Source organism: Hirundo rustica, chromosome 4 (assembly GCF_015227805.2).
Source record: "Hirundo rustica isolate bHirRus1 chromosome 4, bHirRus1.pri.v3, whole genome shotgun sequence".
Lineage (NCBI taxonomy): Eukaryota > Metazoa > Chordata > Aves > Passeriformes > Hirundinidae > Hirundo > Hirundo rustica.
The window spans coordinates 52,841,167-52,858,419 of record NC_053453.1 but is presented as its reverse complement, the minus strand read 5'-3'; the positions used below and the strand labels follow the sequence as shown (position 1 = coordinate 52,858,419).

The following is a 17,253-nucleotide window of genomic DNA, read 5'->3' as shown; positions in this document are numbered from 1 at the left end:
ACAGCAGTGATAGATGGTGAGAAGGATGCATTGGCAATTTTTTTCACAGGACTGAAAAAATTATGAACAGCATTCCAAAGCCAGTCAGAAGACATGGTATCTGTTCTTTCCAATAGCTGTAGGCCTTTGGGATAATGAATTTGAAGAGTCTCTCTGTTGTCCCCTAAGGGACACTATGTCTGCTTTCTAAACCCCTGCACTTGCTGCCCTTTATTCTGACAAATACCAAGCCTTGAAGAACAAGCAAAGCTTTGATTCAAAAGGGTGTGCTGGAAGCGAGAGGCTGAGAAAACGGGATGGATAGGCAGAAGTTCAGGGTCTCATCTGGGAATGATGGGTCACTGCAGCCTAAGGTGGAGTGGCTGGCAAGCCTGACAGATGAGTGGTGTGGAGAGCATTGAAGATCATGGATCCAGCAGTCTGAGCATCAAAAGGGTCACAGGCTGAAATGTCAAGGGTGAATTGCCAAGGCAGAGCCGTGTCAACAGAGCTGCTCATGGGCTTTGTGATCCTAAAGTGAAGAGAACTGAGACAAGTGCCAGGAAAGATAACCTGTGGCCAGTATGTGAGGAGATGAGGTCTTGACAGACACAAATTTTTCTGCTGCTCATCATCCCTTTCTGTACTGCAGTGTGTCTGAGGGCTCTTGTGTGGCTTTTAAATCTGTACTTGCAGCATGGGCACTCCAGGTGGTTGAACATGCCAACAGAGTGAAGGGAAGAAATCGGGCAGTCATTGGCCAAGCTCTCTTTTCTAAGAGTGTCTGTGTAACACCCCTCCAAAGCCAAGCCTTGGAGTTTATTTAATTCCCCTCAGTTTGACAAGCTACTCCCTCTCTGCTGTTGAATGGACAGCACCCAGGCAGCAAAACAATGTTTTTTAGTAAAAGCTTGGTGCTCTGCAGTGCACAGAAATGTTGTGGTTCAACAGTGGCTGGCAGCTAAGCCACACAGTGCTACTTGCTCACTACTTTCCATCTGGAATGGGAGGAGAATCAATAGCATAAAAGGGAGAAAAAGGCAAAAAAAGTGAGATAAAGGCAGTTTGATAGGTAACACAAAAGTTGTGCACTCAAGTAAAGCAAAAAAAGGAATTTATTCAGCTCTTCTCATGGGCAGGCAGGTGTTCAGCCATCTCCAGGAAAGCAGGGCTCCATCATACATAACACTGACTTGGGAATACAAACTCCATCACTCCAAATGTCCCCCTTTCTTTCTTCCTCCCCCAGCTTTATGTACTGAGAATGATGTCATATGATATGGACTATCTCTTGGGTTAGTTGGGGTCAGCTGTCCTGGCTGCAAACCCTCCCAGCTTCTTAGGCATCCCCCGCCAGCTCACTGGTAGGGTGATGTGAGAAAGAGAAAATGCCTTGATCCCTGTGATCCCTGCTCAGCAGTAACTAAATCATTGGTATAATCAACAATGTTTGCAGTACAAATCCAAAACACACCCCTACTCCAGCTACTGTGAAGAAAATTAACCCCTTCCCAGCCAAAACCAGCACAGGCTGCCAGTGAGCTTGAGACCAGCTCTTCTCATGCCCACACATGCTCTCTGACCATGCTGTTTAGTGAAATAACTTTTGCAGCTCATGTTCATGGTGTTTCCACTGCTCCAGCATAGGAGAACTTAACAAGCTCGAGTAAAAGGTGCTTAATGTTTAATCCCACTTCTGTCTTGTGTTACAGCTTGCTGTTTGAATGAGTGACTGTCGTGTATGGGTTTGACATGCATTTGTCAGTGTCAGTCTGATGGAGCCCGTGCGATGTCGTGACACAGGGTTAGCCCAGAGTGCCCTTGGATGGGAGAGCTGGGCCAGCAAAGCTGAACCTGGAGCTGGCAGGAGTCTGTTAGGGACTGCAAGGGCAGGATAGCTCTCTTGTGTCACAATGGGCCCGTACTGTTCAAAACGTTGTGCTCTGTTATTGTGCTCAGGCTGCCTCCAAAAGAGCTGGCACCATCCTCTGACATGGTGCAGCACTCTGACAGGGTGTCTCAGGGGCTACAGGCATGGTTTAAACAGTGATGAGAGGAGTAGCTAGAGGAGTCTTGGTGGAGAGGGTGACTGTCAGAAGAGAGCTTAAAACTGCGTCAGCACCAGGTGGTTTATCATTTGTAAGAGCCGTCAGTCCTGCAGCTCTCGTCTGCTCTGGACTTGCTAGGAGAGCACAGATGTGCTGTGCTTTTGCTGCTGCTTCCCTGTGGGACTTAAAATTTTTCTTTCTCACTTCCTCTCCAGGGGTTCTCATTTGTGGCTGGCATGGCAGAGTACATCCCCCATCCTCCCTCCACCTGGCCCGCAGGCCCACAGCCCCCTCACACTTCTGCCATCTGCCCGCTGGAGCCTGTGGATCCGGGGATCTCGGAGCAACAAACACCATCGGAGCAGCCACCGTCCTCTCTGGAGCTGGGTGAGGATGAAGAAGTCACCTTACCTCCGGATCCTGATGTCCCCTACCCAGACTTGGCCCCAGTTGTCTTCTTCTGCTTGAAGCAGACCACCAGCCCACGGAGCTGGTGTATCAAAATGGTGTGCAACCCATATCCTTTCTGATCTGCCCCTTTTCCCTCCCCACTTCTGGCTCCCTCTTGTCCCATTCTCCCCTCATCCTGCCTTCCTGGGGTGCCTTGCAGGTAAGGAATACCTTTTATTACATATTTCATGACCTTCTTTGTTCATGGCTTGTGCTTCGTTATTTTAGTGTGTGATCAAAAGAAATTGATAACAGAAGAAGGGACTTCAGAAAGAGCTGCTGACAGGCACAGGGACTGGGGTAGGGTATGGGGTTATACTTGTTGAAGTGTTTATTTAAGGCTCACCAGAAGGCCCTATGTGAAAGGCACAGCTGCAGGCTGGGTGGTTGAAGGTTGGTTGAGGGTTGAGAGACCCGTTGGGAGCAAGGAGAGAGTCAGCTGAGAGTCAGTCAGCGGTGGAAGTGAGGCTGTCATTGGCTGGAGGAATGCGGGACAACGTATGAGCGGGAAGCTGCTTGGGTGGTAGGATGTGTGGAAAACAGCACTGCAGCTGAGGCAGCCAATGGCTGCCCTGTTTCTGTTAAGATCTATTAGGCCTCAGTTTGGTTTCAATTATGTTGGGTAGAGATTAAAGGTGTAAAAAGGGTGCGATTTCTACAACAAAGCAATCTCCTTTGGATGCGTAGGAGGATTCATGTCTCTTTGTTCCCTATTGCTATGGACCAGGAGCAGAGAGAGTGGAGGTGTGAGGAGAGGTACATTAGAAAGGCCTGTTCTTCCCCTTCCCAGCTCTGTTTTCACATGGGTTAGAGTAGGATTTGCTAGCCCAGGAACTTTTCAGACTGCCGTGAACAGTAGAGGTGTCTGAAAATACAGGCTTTACTGAGAGTTCGCCTTGCCCTTTGTGAGTGAACCACCACTCGTTCTGCACCCTGATTGCAGGGAAACCTAGGTGACCCCTTGCCTTTCCATTTAGTACATGTCACTGTCCTGCAGGTGTCTTGTGATCTCTGGCCAGGAATGAATGGGAGAGTGTGTGCTCCCCAGACCCTGGGAGAGATCTCTGGGACATAGGCATGTCCTCCATTCCATGGTCAGCAATCACACACATGTGTTATCACTCACACTCAGTTCTTTGATGGTGGGAGGACCCCTGCAGCCTCTCAGTGCAAATCACGGCCACCTACACAGCTCATCTCCAGGAGACTGCCAGCTCCTGGGCTCTGTGGCTCCTGAGCCGGATGTGGTATAAAAACCAGGTAGAGAAGAGTTGTTGTTCCTTGAACTGTGGCTTCATTGATGGTGTGGAGGAAATGGAGAAGATGAGTCATTAGAGAGGTTGGTCTGAGATTTTATGTGAACATTTTTCTAGCTAGAAATCTCAAGTGGCAGCTAAGTTTCTTAGCTCTTAGTTAGGTGGGCATTATCTATAAGGCTGCAAGTTCTGGTTTTGATGTATAGGCTTCTATATTAAATCTGAATGTCCGGGCATACAGTGGCGACTAGCAAAATATTGCCAAGAGTATTTTCAGCTTAAGAGCCAAACCCCGGGTGAGGACTTGAAGTAGTGTTAGCAGTAACTCCTGACCTTAAATGGATGAGATTTGTTTTAATTTCAAGTGTAGGTAAAGGTTTGTGTTTGAGCTCTGAGCTCTTGTCTTAAAGTTCAAAAGCCACTGAAGAGATGTTGCAGTCTCAAACATAGGTTGTGGCTGAGATTGGAGATTTAGATATTCTGCTTTCCTTTCTACTGGTTGCTCTATAAAAATTTAAAACTTTGTATTGAATTATGCATTGCTTTTCTATCACTGTGTGTCTGTGCTAGTTATTTTGTCCTGGGAATCTTGTCCCAGCATGGGGTAGAGCAGAACTCAGAACAGGACTCAGAGTAAAACACATGACATTTGTGTCATGATAAAAGGCTAGATTTGGGAAATGAAACAAGAGTAACGGCGTGCATTTGGGATGAAGGCTTTCTTTTGGTTGAGGGAAGGAGGTTGTAGTGGAAGAAGCTAAGAGACTGTCCTTATTGCTGGATAAAAAGTCACTCAAAATAATTCCGCCATGTCACAGCCAGTCTTTAGCTAAGACAAAATAAATCTTGTCATGGCAAGTCTAGTTCGGCTGACCTGGCTTGTTCCTGAAGTCCCTGGGTGAATAAGAGAGCTCATGCAGACACCTCAGTCAATCACAGCCAGTCCAGAGAGCAGACATATCCCTGCTCAAGGAGCTGGGCAGGGCTAAGACTCAGACCAGTCAGTGTCTAGGGCCAGGAGTTTTGAGCTCCTGATATAAGAAGGTTCCGAACAATAAAACAGGCTGTGTCTTATCACCAAGAGAACTCGAGTCCTGATTTCTGTCTCCGTCTACCTGCGACCATCATGTAATACCTCCAGTTCACTACATTGCAGGGAGTTTGCTTTAAGTTGTTGGAACTATTATTCAAGAAATTGGGCAATTTTAGTTTTTAAGTGCTACTTTTGTCCTAATCTGCAGACAAATGTGCTCTTTGATGTAGAAAAGTACTTTTTCCTGTTAGAAACTAGACAAAGAAGGAAAAAGCCTCATCCTGTTGATGACCTTACATGTGGCTACAGGTGCCACCAGGGAGTGAAGGGCAATGTTGGAGCTGCTGGTAACCTTTTGAAAGGGTTGTGTCAAACTTGAGGTTTCAGCTCAGCGGTGTGAAACTGGGAGGTTACATGACTAGCGGAGACTGAGAGGTGAGGATTCAGACCCTCCTCTGTTTTCCTTTCAGCCTCTCATGCTCCACTTTTTGAAGGGCTCATGCAATAAATATTTCTCTTCTTTTATCAAATGGGGGGTTGTTTCTGCACTCTGGAGGCTTTTTACACATAATCATATGCTCTTGGCATCACACTTTTTAACTGCACCATAGAAAGGATACATTTGCACGGCCTGGTGGCAGATGCCTGGCTGGGAATCAGACCCTTCGTAAGAGATACTTCCATGAAAATCAAATCATGTCTTCTAGGAACTGATATGCTTGCCTACTTGTCATCCTTGTTATACTGAGCTATTGGGTCTCCAATGTGCTTAAGCTAAGCAGGGGTATGATGGGTCACTGTCATAGGTCAACATCTGGCCTTTTGTGAAGATTCAGCAAAAAGATGGGGCATTAATTAAATGCCTATTAATCTCCTTGTGGAATTTTTTACTAGCCTAGAGCTTCATGATCACTGTTATGGAAGTACTGTCAATGAGATTTAAAATGGAAGCTCTGATAGTTAAGGACTATGTTACAAATTTTTTAAGCACAAGGTCATTAACCACCAAATTTCAATTTAGGTAATTGCATTCTAACTACTTAAATCCCCCTCTCCTGAAGATTATTTTTCCTTTTGTGAGCAGTCCTGCAATTTTGTTATGTGCTATTAAACAGCTGCCATATTGCTTTGCTGCATTGCAGTAATAGGAGAAAGAATCACTTATTTCTTTGCTTTAATATTGCTTCTGGAAGCATATTAGTGTAGAGATGTGTGATGCTGGCATTGCAAAAACTGTAGATCCAAACTCCCTTTTAAGGAACCATGTGAAAGCTGGGATTTTTGTCCGCAAAGGGAGTATTTACTGTGCTTTTTGCTGTTGTAGTGTGTGGTGAAAAGGAGCCTGATGCTTTCTAGTTTGGTGATTTTCATGGTTTTGGGATAGCTTTACATAAAGCACTAGTGAATGCTTGAATAACCTTAGTTTATTGGGAAGCAGATTGTTTTTTTAATCCTTTTTACTTATTAGAGACAGGTAAGTGCTGTATCAACTGGGTATGCAGTGCAACAAAACACGTACCTGAAACCTGGCTTGTCTCCTGATTAGAAAGGAGTTGTTCTGATGCAGCACATGGGCAACCAGTCAGATGGTTTGTTTAGGTTCATTTACGCTTTGATAACTGAAGGCTGGACAGCTTGGAACTGTAGCTCATGGAGGTGTTTCAGCTACAAAGTTAATACAGTCAATATTTGAGATATGGTTCTGAGAATGGCTAGAACATTTTTTTTTTCTTTTATAAAACCTAAACTCTGTGGTATAGGATTTGAAGTCAAGCTTAGATGGGGAAATAGGATGAAAAGCATAAAAACGTGTTTCCAAACCAACTGCATAGCATTTATCTTATGAATATATAAAATGTCTAGGACTAAATAATGTGTATGCCATCTGGTACCTTACAAAGGGATCCTCTGCAGTTCACTACTCCGTCATTTTCTTCCTCTTTATGTACCAACCCCTTGGTGAAGTTGTTGGCCATTTGGGCTTCTGTTTTGCTCTCAAGCATGAAGTGTTACATTTCCAGCTGATTTCAGTGGTGTAGGAGCAGCAGGTCAGGTCCCAAATGAGCAAAAGCGTATATACACACTTAATTTTTAATACTGGGAGTTGTGTTTTACAGAGTATTGAGCAGGGTGACTTCTTAATGCTGGCATGACTGTATGTACTGAGGAGCTGCCTTGTAGCTCATTAGCTTTAAAATTCACTGAACAGGGGCTTTTTGTACCTGCATCGTACTTGCTGCTAAATATCCCACCTTGCTTCTGGAGGTACTTTCTGGTAACTTTCACTGGTGGCATTGTTGGCTTGGACTGTGTGCTTTGTGCACAAGGAACAGGACTGGCCTTAAGCATTTTAGTTGGAAACAGAGGAAACCTCCACATTTATTCCCCATCTCTTCCCTGTCTTGGTTCCATAGGTATCATTTATGTCTGACTCAGTGGATGATAGGACGGCTGGTGATGGCAATAGTGGTGTTTCATGCTGGCACTGCCCTCTGCGAGCCAAGTGCAAAATCAAATGTTGGACGAGAAAAGAATGTGTGTGTGGATTGATACTTTTCTTGGTGACGGTGGCAGGTGGTGCCACAGTGCATGGGGACTGTGGGCTGCCAGGATACCTGCTTTATGGGTGCTGGGTGGTTAAGGGGACAACAAATCTGTAGCTCATTAAGCTTTGGGGGAATGTGTTGTACATGTAAAATATGCCCATGTCAAATACTAGTTTGGGCAATTAATTTATGTCCAGTGAAGTTACACGTGCAGATTCTGTAGTATATTGTACTTGTTTCTCCCTTAAATTTGTACACTGTCAAGCCCTGGACAGTATTCATAACAGCAGGATGTAGTTATATAATAAACAAGCATAATCTGCAAATTTATTGCAAATCTTGTAGTGGTTGATGACTGTCTTAAGGCCTGAGCTCCTGTAGTCACCTGAATTTTACTTTTCTTTATCATAAGTGTGTGTATATATATAAATAAAAACAATAGTTTTCTGCATATCTAGTAGATAGAGAGAAGCTCGGAAATGTGACCAGAAAGTATAAAAACACATCAAAAATTGAATGGCTTATGAATTTTAAGCAGCATTCATCATTCTTGAGGACCTAGGGATCAGGGTTTTCTGCTCTTGAGGTCATCAGCATCAGCTTTTATGTGCTTATTTGAAAAACAGTAAAATGCATATGTTGTTCGTGTGTCTCCATTTTAAAGGCAGCTCTCCTGTCTCTCTTAAAAAGTCTGTCTCAGAAGACACATGAAGAGTCTGGCATTTATTTGAGGACTTTTGACAGCTTTGTATCATTCTAGGTAACCAGGCAGGTGTTGCTGCTGTGCCCTCCTTCCAGCCAAGGAGAACATATCTGTACACCCAAGCTCCACTAAATGAACAGTTTTTTTCTGTAAGAGGTTATCTAACGCCTCTGCACTCCACAACATTTGAAGTCTACCTTGCAGTTGTTCCTGTTGCATGGGAAACAGTTGGCCAGACGTCTGCAATGGGTGTACAGTGTTGGGGGCATTAGTGTTTCCATGGGCATGTGCCAGATGCTTTTCAAGATTTAAGAGGGAGCAAGACTGCTTTAGGTTCTGCTGGGCTTTCTGCCACTCTGCCAGCCTCTCTGCTGGAATGAAACTTGCTATTAGCAAATAAGGGTGACTTCTAATAAGTCAATTGTCCATTATTTTGATTAATATTTGAAGGCACTGAATGCAGTGGATCAATCTTTCATCAAGTGCTCTCCTCCCCTTTTGTGCTAGCAATGTGCCTTAAAGCAGACATGTCCTACCCTTGTAAACTGGTCTTTAATTTCCCTGTTAATTCTCCCCTTGGAAAGCTGATAGGCTTTACCCCATCTAACTCTACCTGTCTGAAAACCATCCAAGGTCTCTGTATATATTTGACAGACTTCAGCAGGAAATTCAGAGTGTTTAACTGAACCCCTCTCTCTGGAGGGTAAAGCAGATCTCTGGAAGTTACTGTTCTTCCTTTAGCAAGGAAGTAGTTTCTGGATGGCTGTAGGATTTGCATTTAAGATTGCTATGCTGTTTCGTTTCCCAGATGCCCTAAAAGAGGGCAAAGGGAAGTATAGGGAGCAGGTTTAGTTTTGGATATTGCACAGTCTGAACATTTTAATGTTTCCATAAAGAAATATTGGGTAATTTTGGTTTTGTGGGAGAAGAAGAACCCCATCCACCTCTGGATTGGGGAAAAGTAATTCTCTGAATTCCAGCTGTTTCTTAGGATAGCTGCTTCCTGATTGTGGTTGGTAGGCAGGTGGCAGGGAAAGCATGATAGAGCTCAGGGCCTGCACAAGTAGTTGGGAAGGAAGTTGTCGCCACAAAACTAGTGACAAGGAAGTGCCATTAGTGTGGGTCATTTGATATGCAAATTTATGAGGGGAAGTTTAGAGGAACCATTTGCACAGTCAGATGTGGTGTAAATGGAATTTATACTTGTGCATTTTCATTAATAGCACAGAAGGGCTGGGTGTGTTTGAAGGGGATTTGCATGCTTCAGATCTGTAAGAAATTGGCTGGGTTGTGTGTATGTGAGATGTTTGCAATTCCAGGCAAGTGGGCAGATGTAAAGGGATAAGGTCTAAATTTGGTTGGCTTGCAAGATGGCCCCGTGTATCTACGCACAAACATTGAAATAGGATAAATTCCTGCCTCCCATCCCTATATCTTATTCCCTGGAGGCTTTTTTTATAGTGACAGCTCAAAGACCATGGTTTGGAAATGAAACAGGACAACAGCACATACAAAACCAGGGCTCTGACTGAAGGTTTAATGTTCATAGGGTCTAACAAAATTAGAAATAAGGCTGAAAATTCATGGTGCATCCTTACTGTCTTCATTCAAAGCTCTGAGTGTTTTTACTGTTATTGAAGGATAGATTCCTACTGTTGGAGGAAGGTCTAACTGCAAAGTACAGAGGAGCCTGTGGTTTAGGAGAGGGGTATTTTCGCTGTGTGTTTGTAATGCCCTGTGCTTCAAACCCAAGAGAAGACCTTGTAGGACTCTATGCCCTGATGCTTTAGGAAAGCGGGGCTAGGACCCTTACTGCAACAACTTTTGATGAGGTGCCTTGGTATTGTCACTGGATTTATGGCCAGCGAATGTGGAAAGTGCAGGGAAACAGGGGAAAGAGCATAGAAGATGCAAGTCATATAATTGTCTGGTATAAATCAATGTTATTCTGTTATACCTAGTAAGAACAGACCTGTATGCACCAGCCACTGCTCTTCAGGTGAGGTTGGGGGGATTGCTCTTGTCTTGTCATACAGCACCATGTATTTGTGGCAGCCTTGGGGTATCTTGGTAGTGCTAGGCCTGAAGAGAGGGATGGTGTGCTCTGCTGAGGTGCAGGGATGGGAGCAGTGCCTGTGCTGGGGGACATCCCTGCCCCTCTGAGGAGTGCCTTGCTGAACCGAATCAAATGCTGAAAAACCTTTCTGGAGCATATTGTGCTTATTCACTGGATTTGCCTTGGAGGTGAGTACTATTTATTTTTTGGAAAATGGTCAGTTTCCCTTTTTCAGCCTTTGTGAATACTGCAGCAGGGTGTGTTAGAGTGCCAAAGGGGCTCTTGTAGGAATAAAAAGGACAATAAAAAAGCTCATTTTGAGTTCAAGACCTATAAAATACTCTGACCAGACCTCTAATTGCATGTCTTGTTAAAATAATGTGAATTAATGAAATTAACCACTAACAAATTGACCAGCTGCTTAACTGAGGACTTGACACTCTTCCCACCCTAGACCATTGGTAAAGGGCCCATGGCTCTAGGTTGTGAGCATAAAACTTGGCAGGAGCTGCTTCAGGTGAGGAACAGTCAACAGAGTTGCAGCTCCTCTGCAGCAAATGGCCTGCAAGCTGGTCCCAGCATGGTTAAGATGAGCCTATTAAAAACTTTGCTCATTACAGACTTATGGAGAAACAAGAGCAAAGAGCCTGCTAAGCTGTCAACCTCTAAGCTGAAAAGATTTTTATGGTACTGGAAAACACTATCTTTGGATAGGCACTGTCTTTTGGTGTACAAAGGCTCTAGTCTGGTGTAGGATGGACCAGGCTCAAGCTTGCACCCACTTCTGTCCTGTGCTTGCTTTGCCCACTGATCCTGGGTGGCCCAGAGCACCTTGGTCTGCCCCTTCCTGGAGTGCCTCGTGTATCTCTGTGCCACTGCGTCTCCTGTGCTTCCCTGTCTGCTGAGGGGCAGGGCTGAAGGAGGTCCTGCTTGACAAGTGCTTCTCTTAAATGGGGTTTTACAGCCTCTGGCTGGTGGGAACAATGGGGTGAGGGCTGAGAGTGGTGGGAAGGACCACCAGCTGGGGCTGCCTGTTCAGAGGGACAGATCTGGTGATGGGTTGGCCTTGCCTTGCTCTTTATCATTGCTGTTCCTTAGGCTGTGAGTTTGCGCTGTGCCACCTCCTGTCAGCTGTGCTCCTCCACCAGGAAGGGTCTGCTGCCCCACCTGCTTCCCCTCCTTGGAGGGGTTCTCTGGGCTCAGCTGTGGAAATGAGAAGGAATCATCTCAGTAAAAGCTTTGGAGGAGAGAGGCTAGCTCAGGGGGATGGTGTTTTTATTCCATGTTGAGAAGACATCAGAGTTGTGACCAGTATCCAGGGCATGAGGCTGAGATGAGCAAGGAAGGCCGAGGAGAGTGCAGCTGGACTTGTAAAACGAGAGATGAAGTGTGATGATGAAGGTGGGAAATGATAAGTGGAGGTTTACCTAGGATGAGAACAGATGATGCAAATCCCTGCTGACCTTGGCAGGCATCTCAGCAAACCCTTGAAATCAATGGTATGGAAGGCAGCTGAGACAATCAGCATGAGTGCTTGATCTCTGACTGCCATCAAGGACTGATGAAGTAAGAAGGTGGTGTGATGGCAGCGTAGGCCTTCTGCTAGAGAGCCTGCATAGGTGTTTGGATGGCTTGGTTGGTCTGAGGTGTGGAGTTTGTGTGCAGTGCTGTGGCTGGAACAGCTTTCACCTGCCCATCCTAACTGCAAGGTCAGCATGTGGGGACGGAGATGGAAAGCTTAGCTTGGTCTCCCTGCCTTCCCCTTCTTCAGCTTTCTCCATGCCCATTGCATCAGTGCAGACTGGGGAGGGGAGCAACTCCCTCAGGTGGGATGGGGGATGTGCAAAGTTGTGATGTGGGGGACTATCTGTCCCCCTGAGACAATGGTGCCATTTACACTTACGTACTGAAATTCATCCAAGAGGAAAGATAAATCTGTCCTGGCTAATGACACATCACACTCTTTGCTTATCTTTTCTTCCTTTAGTTTTCTCTTTCCCAGTCTCCCCGTCATCACCTACTGTGCTCCAGTCTAAAAAGGACCTCCCCCTCCTTGAGTGTGATTTGATGCTTCTGAGGCCCTGCAGTTCCTCTGCAGACTCCCCTGTGACTAGCCACTCTCTCTATCCCTTTTCCTCCCTGTCTGTGGCAGTCTGTCATTTCCCCTCTCTTTTATCATTTCCCTTGCTGTCATTCCTGGGTTTTGCTGCTAGCAGCCTGTCTGCACTGACTGGTCCTGCCCTTGAGCTGGTTCCTTCTGTTAAATGCCTCTCTTGGCTGGTATTGTGGACATCAGGCTTCCTGGGGTGAAAGGTCAGGGCTTAAAGGGAAGACTTGGAGGTAGCATTTAAACAGAGGACATCACTCATTGGCTTATTTAGAATGAGGGAAAAAGGCCAGAGCTCTGCAGAGGTGAGTTTACCTGTGAAAACAGCAGATTTCTGCTATCTTTAGAGGGGACTTCTACATGGCGGGGTGGGATTGCTTCTTCCTTGTACTCACAGGCTGCTTCCATCTCCCTTTAGAACATACCAAGCCCAGGTCAGCTGCTATCTTCCTGTGCTCTCTGACATGCCAGTGGCACCTCTGACATCCCCGTGCTGGACGGTCAGTGTGCGCGAGGACTGAGCTCATTTCTGAGCAGCAGAGTCCAATGGGTGCATCTACCTGGGGGCAGGGACAGGCTGCTGGAAGGTGACGACTCCTGAGCCAGCCTGGGTGATGCTGCTGGATCAGCTGGCCCTGGCCTTCCCTGGGATGTAGCTGGTGCTGTGCTATTCCCTGCTAACCAGGTCTGGCTCCTGTGGACCGGCACAGATAGATGTGAGCCCAGCATGCTGGCTGGGAGCTGTGTGGCTGCAATCTCCTGGCCCTGTGCCCCAACTTGGAAGCTGGGCAAGGTGCTCACGGATTCACTTACAAAAGTTGAACCAACAGTGCTGTCTCAGCCTTGTTCCTGACCCCTGGACCTTTGTGAGAGCTGTTTCATCTTTACTTTAATAACTTGGTATTGCTTATTACTACCTCATCAGGGTAGCAAAAAAAAAAAAAAAGCTGAAATACTACAAGGGCTTTAAGACTGCTTGTAGGAACTGGATGCTTCTACAAATGAGAGGCGGAGTGAACTAAATGTACTTCTTGGGGGATTTCTCTACTCAAAGAGTCATGGATGAAAAAGGCTGACATCAGTACAAATTCATCCAGAAAAATGCTGCTGAATGCAGTGCTTGTAATGCTAGCTCTGAGATTTGCCTCAACAGGCAAGAAGGGAAGGAAAGAAAGAAAGCACATGGTAAAATATTAACCTCCCTATTGGAACAGGCAGTTTGCAACAAACAGCAGCTCTTCTCTCTCATGGCATGAAAGATGTAGGAGCTCAATATTTGAGGGTGGAGAAATATTTTCTTCCATGCAGAGGATGATAATTTCTCACATCAAAGATCCAAAATATCTGCTCATCTTTTAAGCCCTGCTTATTATTTGGAAGCATACTGAAACATCAGTACTTGGCAAATCTGCTTTGCCCCATCATTCACACACCCTAAAAGGAATGCTCCCTGTCTTTACCTGTATCTTGCTTTTCAGCCAAGAACGCTTCACTCTAGTGTTCCCCTAAGAATACCATGTCCTTATTTTCTACAAAATGTTCTATAGATCATTTACCAGCCAGCTAGCAGATGTTAACAAGAATTGCTAACAATAATCAAGCTAAAACATATTTGAGAAAAGTAGGTTTTGTGATGTGTTGCAGTTTTTATGTAATTGTTTTTATTCATATGTTTACCAACTTGTAATGTAATTTTTGCTTTGAGTAAATCTCTTGGGTTTGTAGGTGATTCTGGCAGGCTCTGCTTTGTCTACATGTGAGATTCAGGCCAGGCCTTGAAAATGTTTGTCATAAGTGAGTTATATTAAAAAAGACAGGCTTATAGAAGTGCAACAATAATATATTGCTGTTGGTACTGCCTGATGCTCAGTGCCACTGGCCAGCTGTGATATTTCTTAATGAGGGATTTTTTTCTCTCAAGGCAATTTTTTCTTGCCTTTTTCTTTCCCTGTGGCTGCTTTCTGATTAATTTTCTTGATGGAGGAGGATCCTTCCCAGCTTTGAAGTTTTCTCCTCTCTTCTCTGTACTTGCTGACCCACTGTTTAACAGCCTCTGTGCTTATCTTCCCATATGGACCCCTCTCTGGAAGTGGGATTTTAGTCAGTGGAGGAGGCTCTAGATGTTATCCCACTTGTTTTATACAGGAAAATCCTTTGGAGACAGCATCTTCTCACTGTTTTCTAGCTTTTTTTTTTTTTTTTTTTTTTTTTAAATCCTATGCTACAGTTTCCCAATTTTCTTTTTTCTCGTAGGTTGACCCTATTATCTTTCCCTGTGTGGACAAACTCCTCATATTATAGGTTTTCTTCCTTGCTGGGTACTTAGTAATGTTTTTCCTTCTTTTCCTGCCCAGCAGGATCTCTGAAGAATCACTCACAGTTCATACAAGGGCCAGAACACAAATAGAACCAAAGAAATGGAAGACAGAGTTTCCATTGTTACGTGAAGTAGCAGCATGGTTTTCAAAAGCTATCCAACTTTTCCATTGTAATAGTCTTTTTATCCACTAATAAAACCTTAATTTGAGGACTGGGAGGCAAGGACCGGGCAAAACTCTGGTGAAGAATGCTGAAGTGGGGGAACTGAGAAGCCCAGGAGGAAGATAAGGCCACTAGGTCATGCAGCCAGCAGAAACCTGAAGTGGAAAGCTTATCCAGCAGGTACCTGCCCTTCAGAGTGGAGGGACTGAGCAGCAATGGCATGAGGGAGCAGCCTGAAGAGCGGGCTGTTTGGGGTGGGTGAGGCTAATGGAGGGGCAGGTAAGCCGGGTGGGTGAGGAGAAGGTCTGGGTGGGAGAAGCTGGCTGAGAAGGTTGGGGCAGTGAGCCCAAGTGGAGGCAGGACTGGAGAGCTCAGCCTGCAGCAAGAAGGGGTGAGACGGGAGTCCCCCATGGAGCGGGGTGAAGTCTTGTTCCTATCCTAGAGCCTGCATGCTTTGCATTCCTTCTTATTTCTGTTTCCCGGCTGCCAGCAAACCCCTGTAAGTTCACTGGCTAAAGAGGTGTCACGTTAATGTCTTCACTGACGCCATCCCTCCTTGTGGGTGCAGGGATCCTGCGGGAGTGGGAGACCGACCAAACCTGACCAAGTGAACGTGCAATGGAAGGTTGTGATGGGAAGGTGGTGTGGAGAGGCAGAAACTGAGATTCCATATTCATCCTCAATTTTGTCTTAATTTATTGAATTGAGTCACATCAAACAGTCTCTCCTGAGCATATTCAAATATTCAAAGCACAACTTCTTTTTTTTTTTTTTTTTATTTTTCCCCCTGTGGCAGCTGCTAATTTATCTCCATTTGGATGGGTTGTTCAAGGATGAGTGAAAGAGGTCTTGGGTTACCCTGCTGCCCAGATTTTCAGAAGCAGTGTTTTGAGGCATTTAGCAGCAAATGCTAGTCAGAAAAACATCTGGGACACTTATGAATAGTCAAAATAACTTTTTTATTTGTAGTCATTGACATTTAACTTAGTTTTTCCTCATAACAGCCATACCTGCTATGTATGTTTCAGCTCAAGCTGCCAATCAAATGAAGCTCTAAGCAAATGAGGCAGGGTGTTGGAAGGAAGAAAGGTTTGTGGTAGGATTAATTAAAATTAGTGTTATCAGTGTAGCTGCATGCAGCCTTTCACCATATAGGTCAGCTCTCTCTGAAGCCTCAAGTTTCCCCTACAATGCAATAATTGACTATTAAAGTAGGTACTTAAAAAAAAAATTCCTCCTCCAGAAAACCATCATCCAGGATTTTTTTCAAAGCACAGAATTAATTGCATCCCTCCACAGTAGCTTTGAGGTGCTGTTATTTCTTTAACATGCATTTACAGCATATTGTGATATGTCACACATCCTTTAAATATCCAATAGCTTTTTGACTTTTAAAAATCCATTTCACACTTAGTGGCATGTCTGCAATGCATTTTTCTGGAATGTGTAGCAGATGTCTGGGGAAACTGTATTTTCTCCCATATGGGGGTTACTTTACTGGAAAATGAAAAAGGGTTGACACTTCATTTGATTTTCCTGAGCTGTCACATCAGGGATTCTCTGTCTGGGTGTGAGACATGAATCCAGATCATACATAAATTGCACAAGGCAAGATGGGCTCCCTTCCCTGGGTGAAGGGGGACTTCCCATTGAAGAACATCCTCTGAGAGCTACAAGGGCAGAAACAGGATGGGGAGGTTTGCTCTAGGATACCCTGCTCCATGGGACTTTTCAGCATGCTCTGGGCATACAGAAGTAACAGTAAGTCTGTGCTTGGACCCTCCTCTCTGAGGAGGAGTCAGGTGGCAGCTTTGAGGTTACTCAAATCTTAAGGAAACTCCTGATACTTGTGACCCTGGTTCCTGAAGCGAGCTGGCACTTCAGTGTTGTGTGGTGCTGAATTTTACTCCTGGAAAGGAGTCATAAATGCCACAGCTGCAAACTTTAGATATGCCAGGCCACCATTGCATGGTTGTGGTTTATGGACAGACAGAAGGGAATTTGTCATCTGTGTTGGCCAACAGTCTCTGTCTGCAGATCTGTTTGCAGATCTGTGTTTCTGTTCTGATTCCTTCCTCCCTGCTCTGTCTGAATGTGGCTTTGTGTCCCCTTGTCCTTGTGCTATGGTGAGCCATCCCTGCATTTTCTTTCCTGTTCCCAGACTGTGCACTGTGCCTGGGGCAGGCCCCTCTGTTGTTTCCCCTGTAATATCAAGAGGGAGGGGAGGAGGCTGAGCAGAGAAACTGCTGCAAGCCTCTGAAGGCAATGCCTGTGCCAACATCGCCCCTTTACTCAGACAGATGCAGTGGGGATAAATACCAGGTGTCTCTTGCAGAGTAGTTAAATGCACCAGCAGTCCCTATTTTGTCATGTTAGGACAGAAGAGCCTTAGAGCTTTACATTTCAAAATTTTGCCTGTGGCACTTGGCACACCCTTCTTGTGCACAACCTGGGAGACACAGTCCTGAGTTTCTGGGTGGTAAAAATGCTGGAATGTGTGAGCACAGACACATGCTGTCAAGGCATTTCTGGGCAGAGTTTCTTAGGGACTGAGGAGCACAGCCCTGGGGGAAGTTGTCACTGAGGGCACAAAG

The 17,253-nt window shown here is 45.3% G+C and overlaps 1 protein-coding gene across 3 annotated transcripts in view; it reads left to right on the top strand.

Moving 5' to 3' along the window:
* CACNA1I (calcium voltage-gated channel subunit alpha1 I) overlaps positions 1-17,253 on the top strand; it is a 196,664-nt gene that overhangs the window by 11,325 nt on the left and 168,086 nt on the right. For 2 of the 3 annotated variants that reach the window (XM_040062451.2, XM_040062453.2), the window contains exon 2: positions 2,243-2,544. The exons of the other annotated variant lie outside the window; for it this stretch is intronic. In XM_040062451.2, the coding sequence (XP_039918385.1) occupies positions 2,264-2,544 (281 nt within the window). In that variant the 5' untranslated portion in view covers positions 2,243-2,263. The remainder of the gene's footprint in view (positions 1-2,242; positions 2,545-17,253) is intronic. 3 annotated transcript variants of the gene reach the window in all.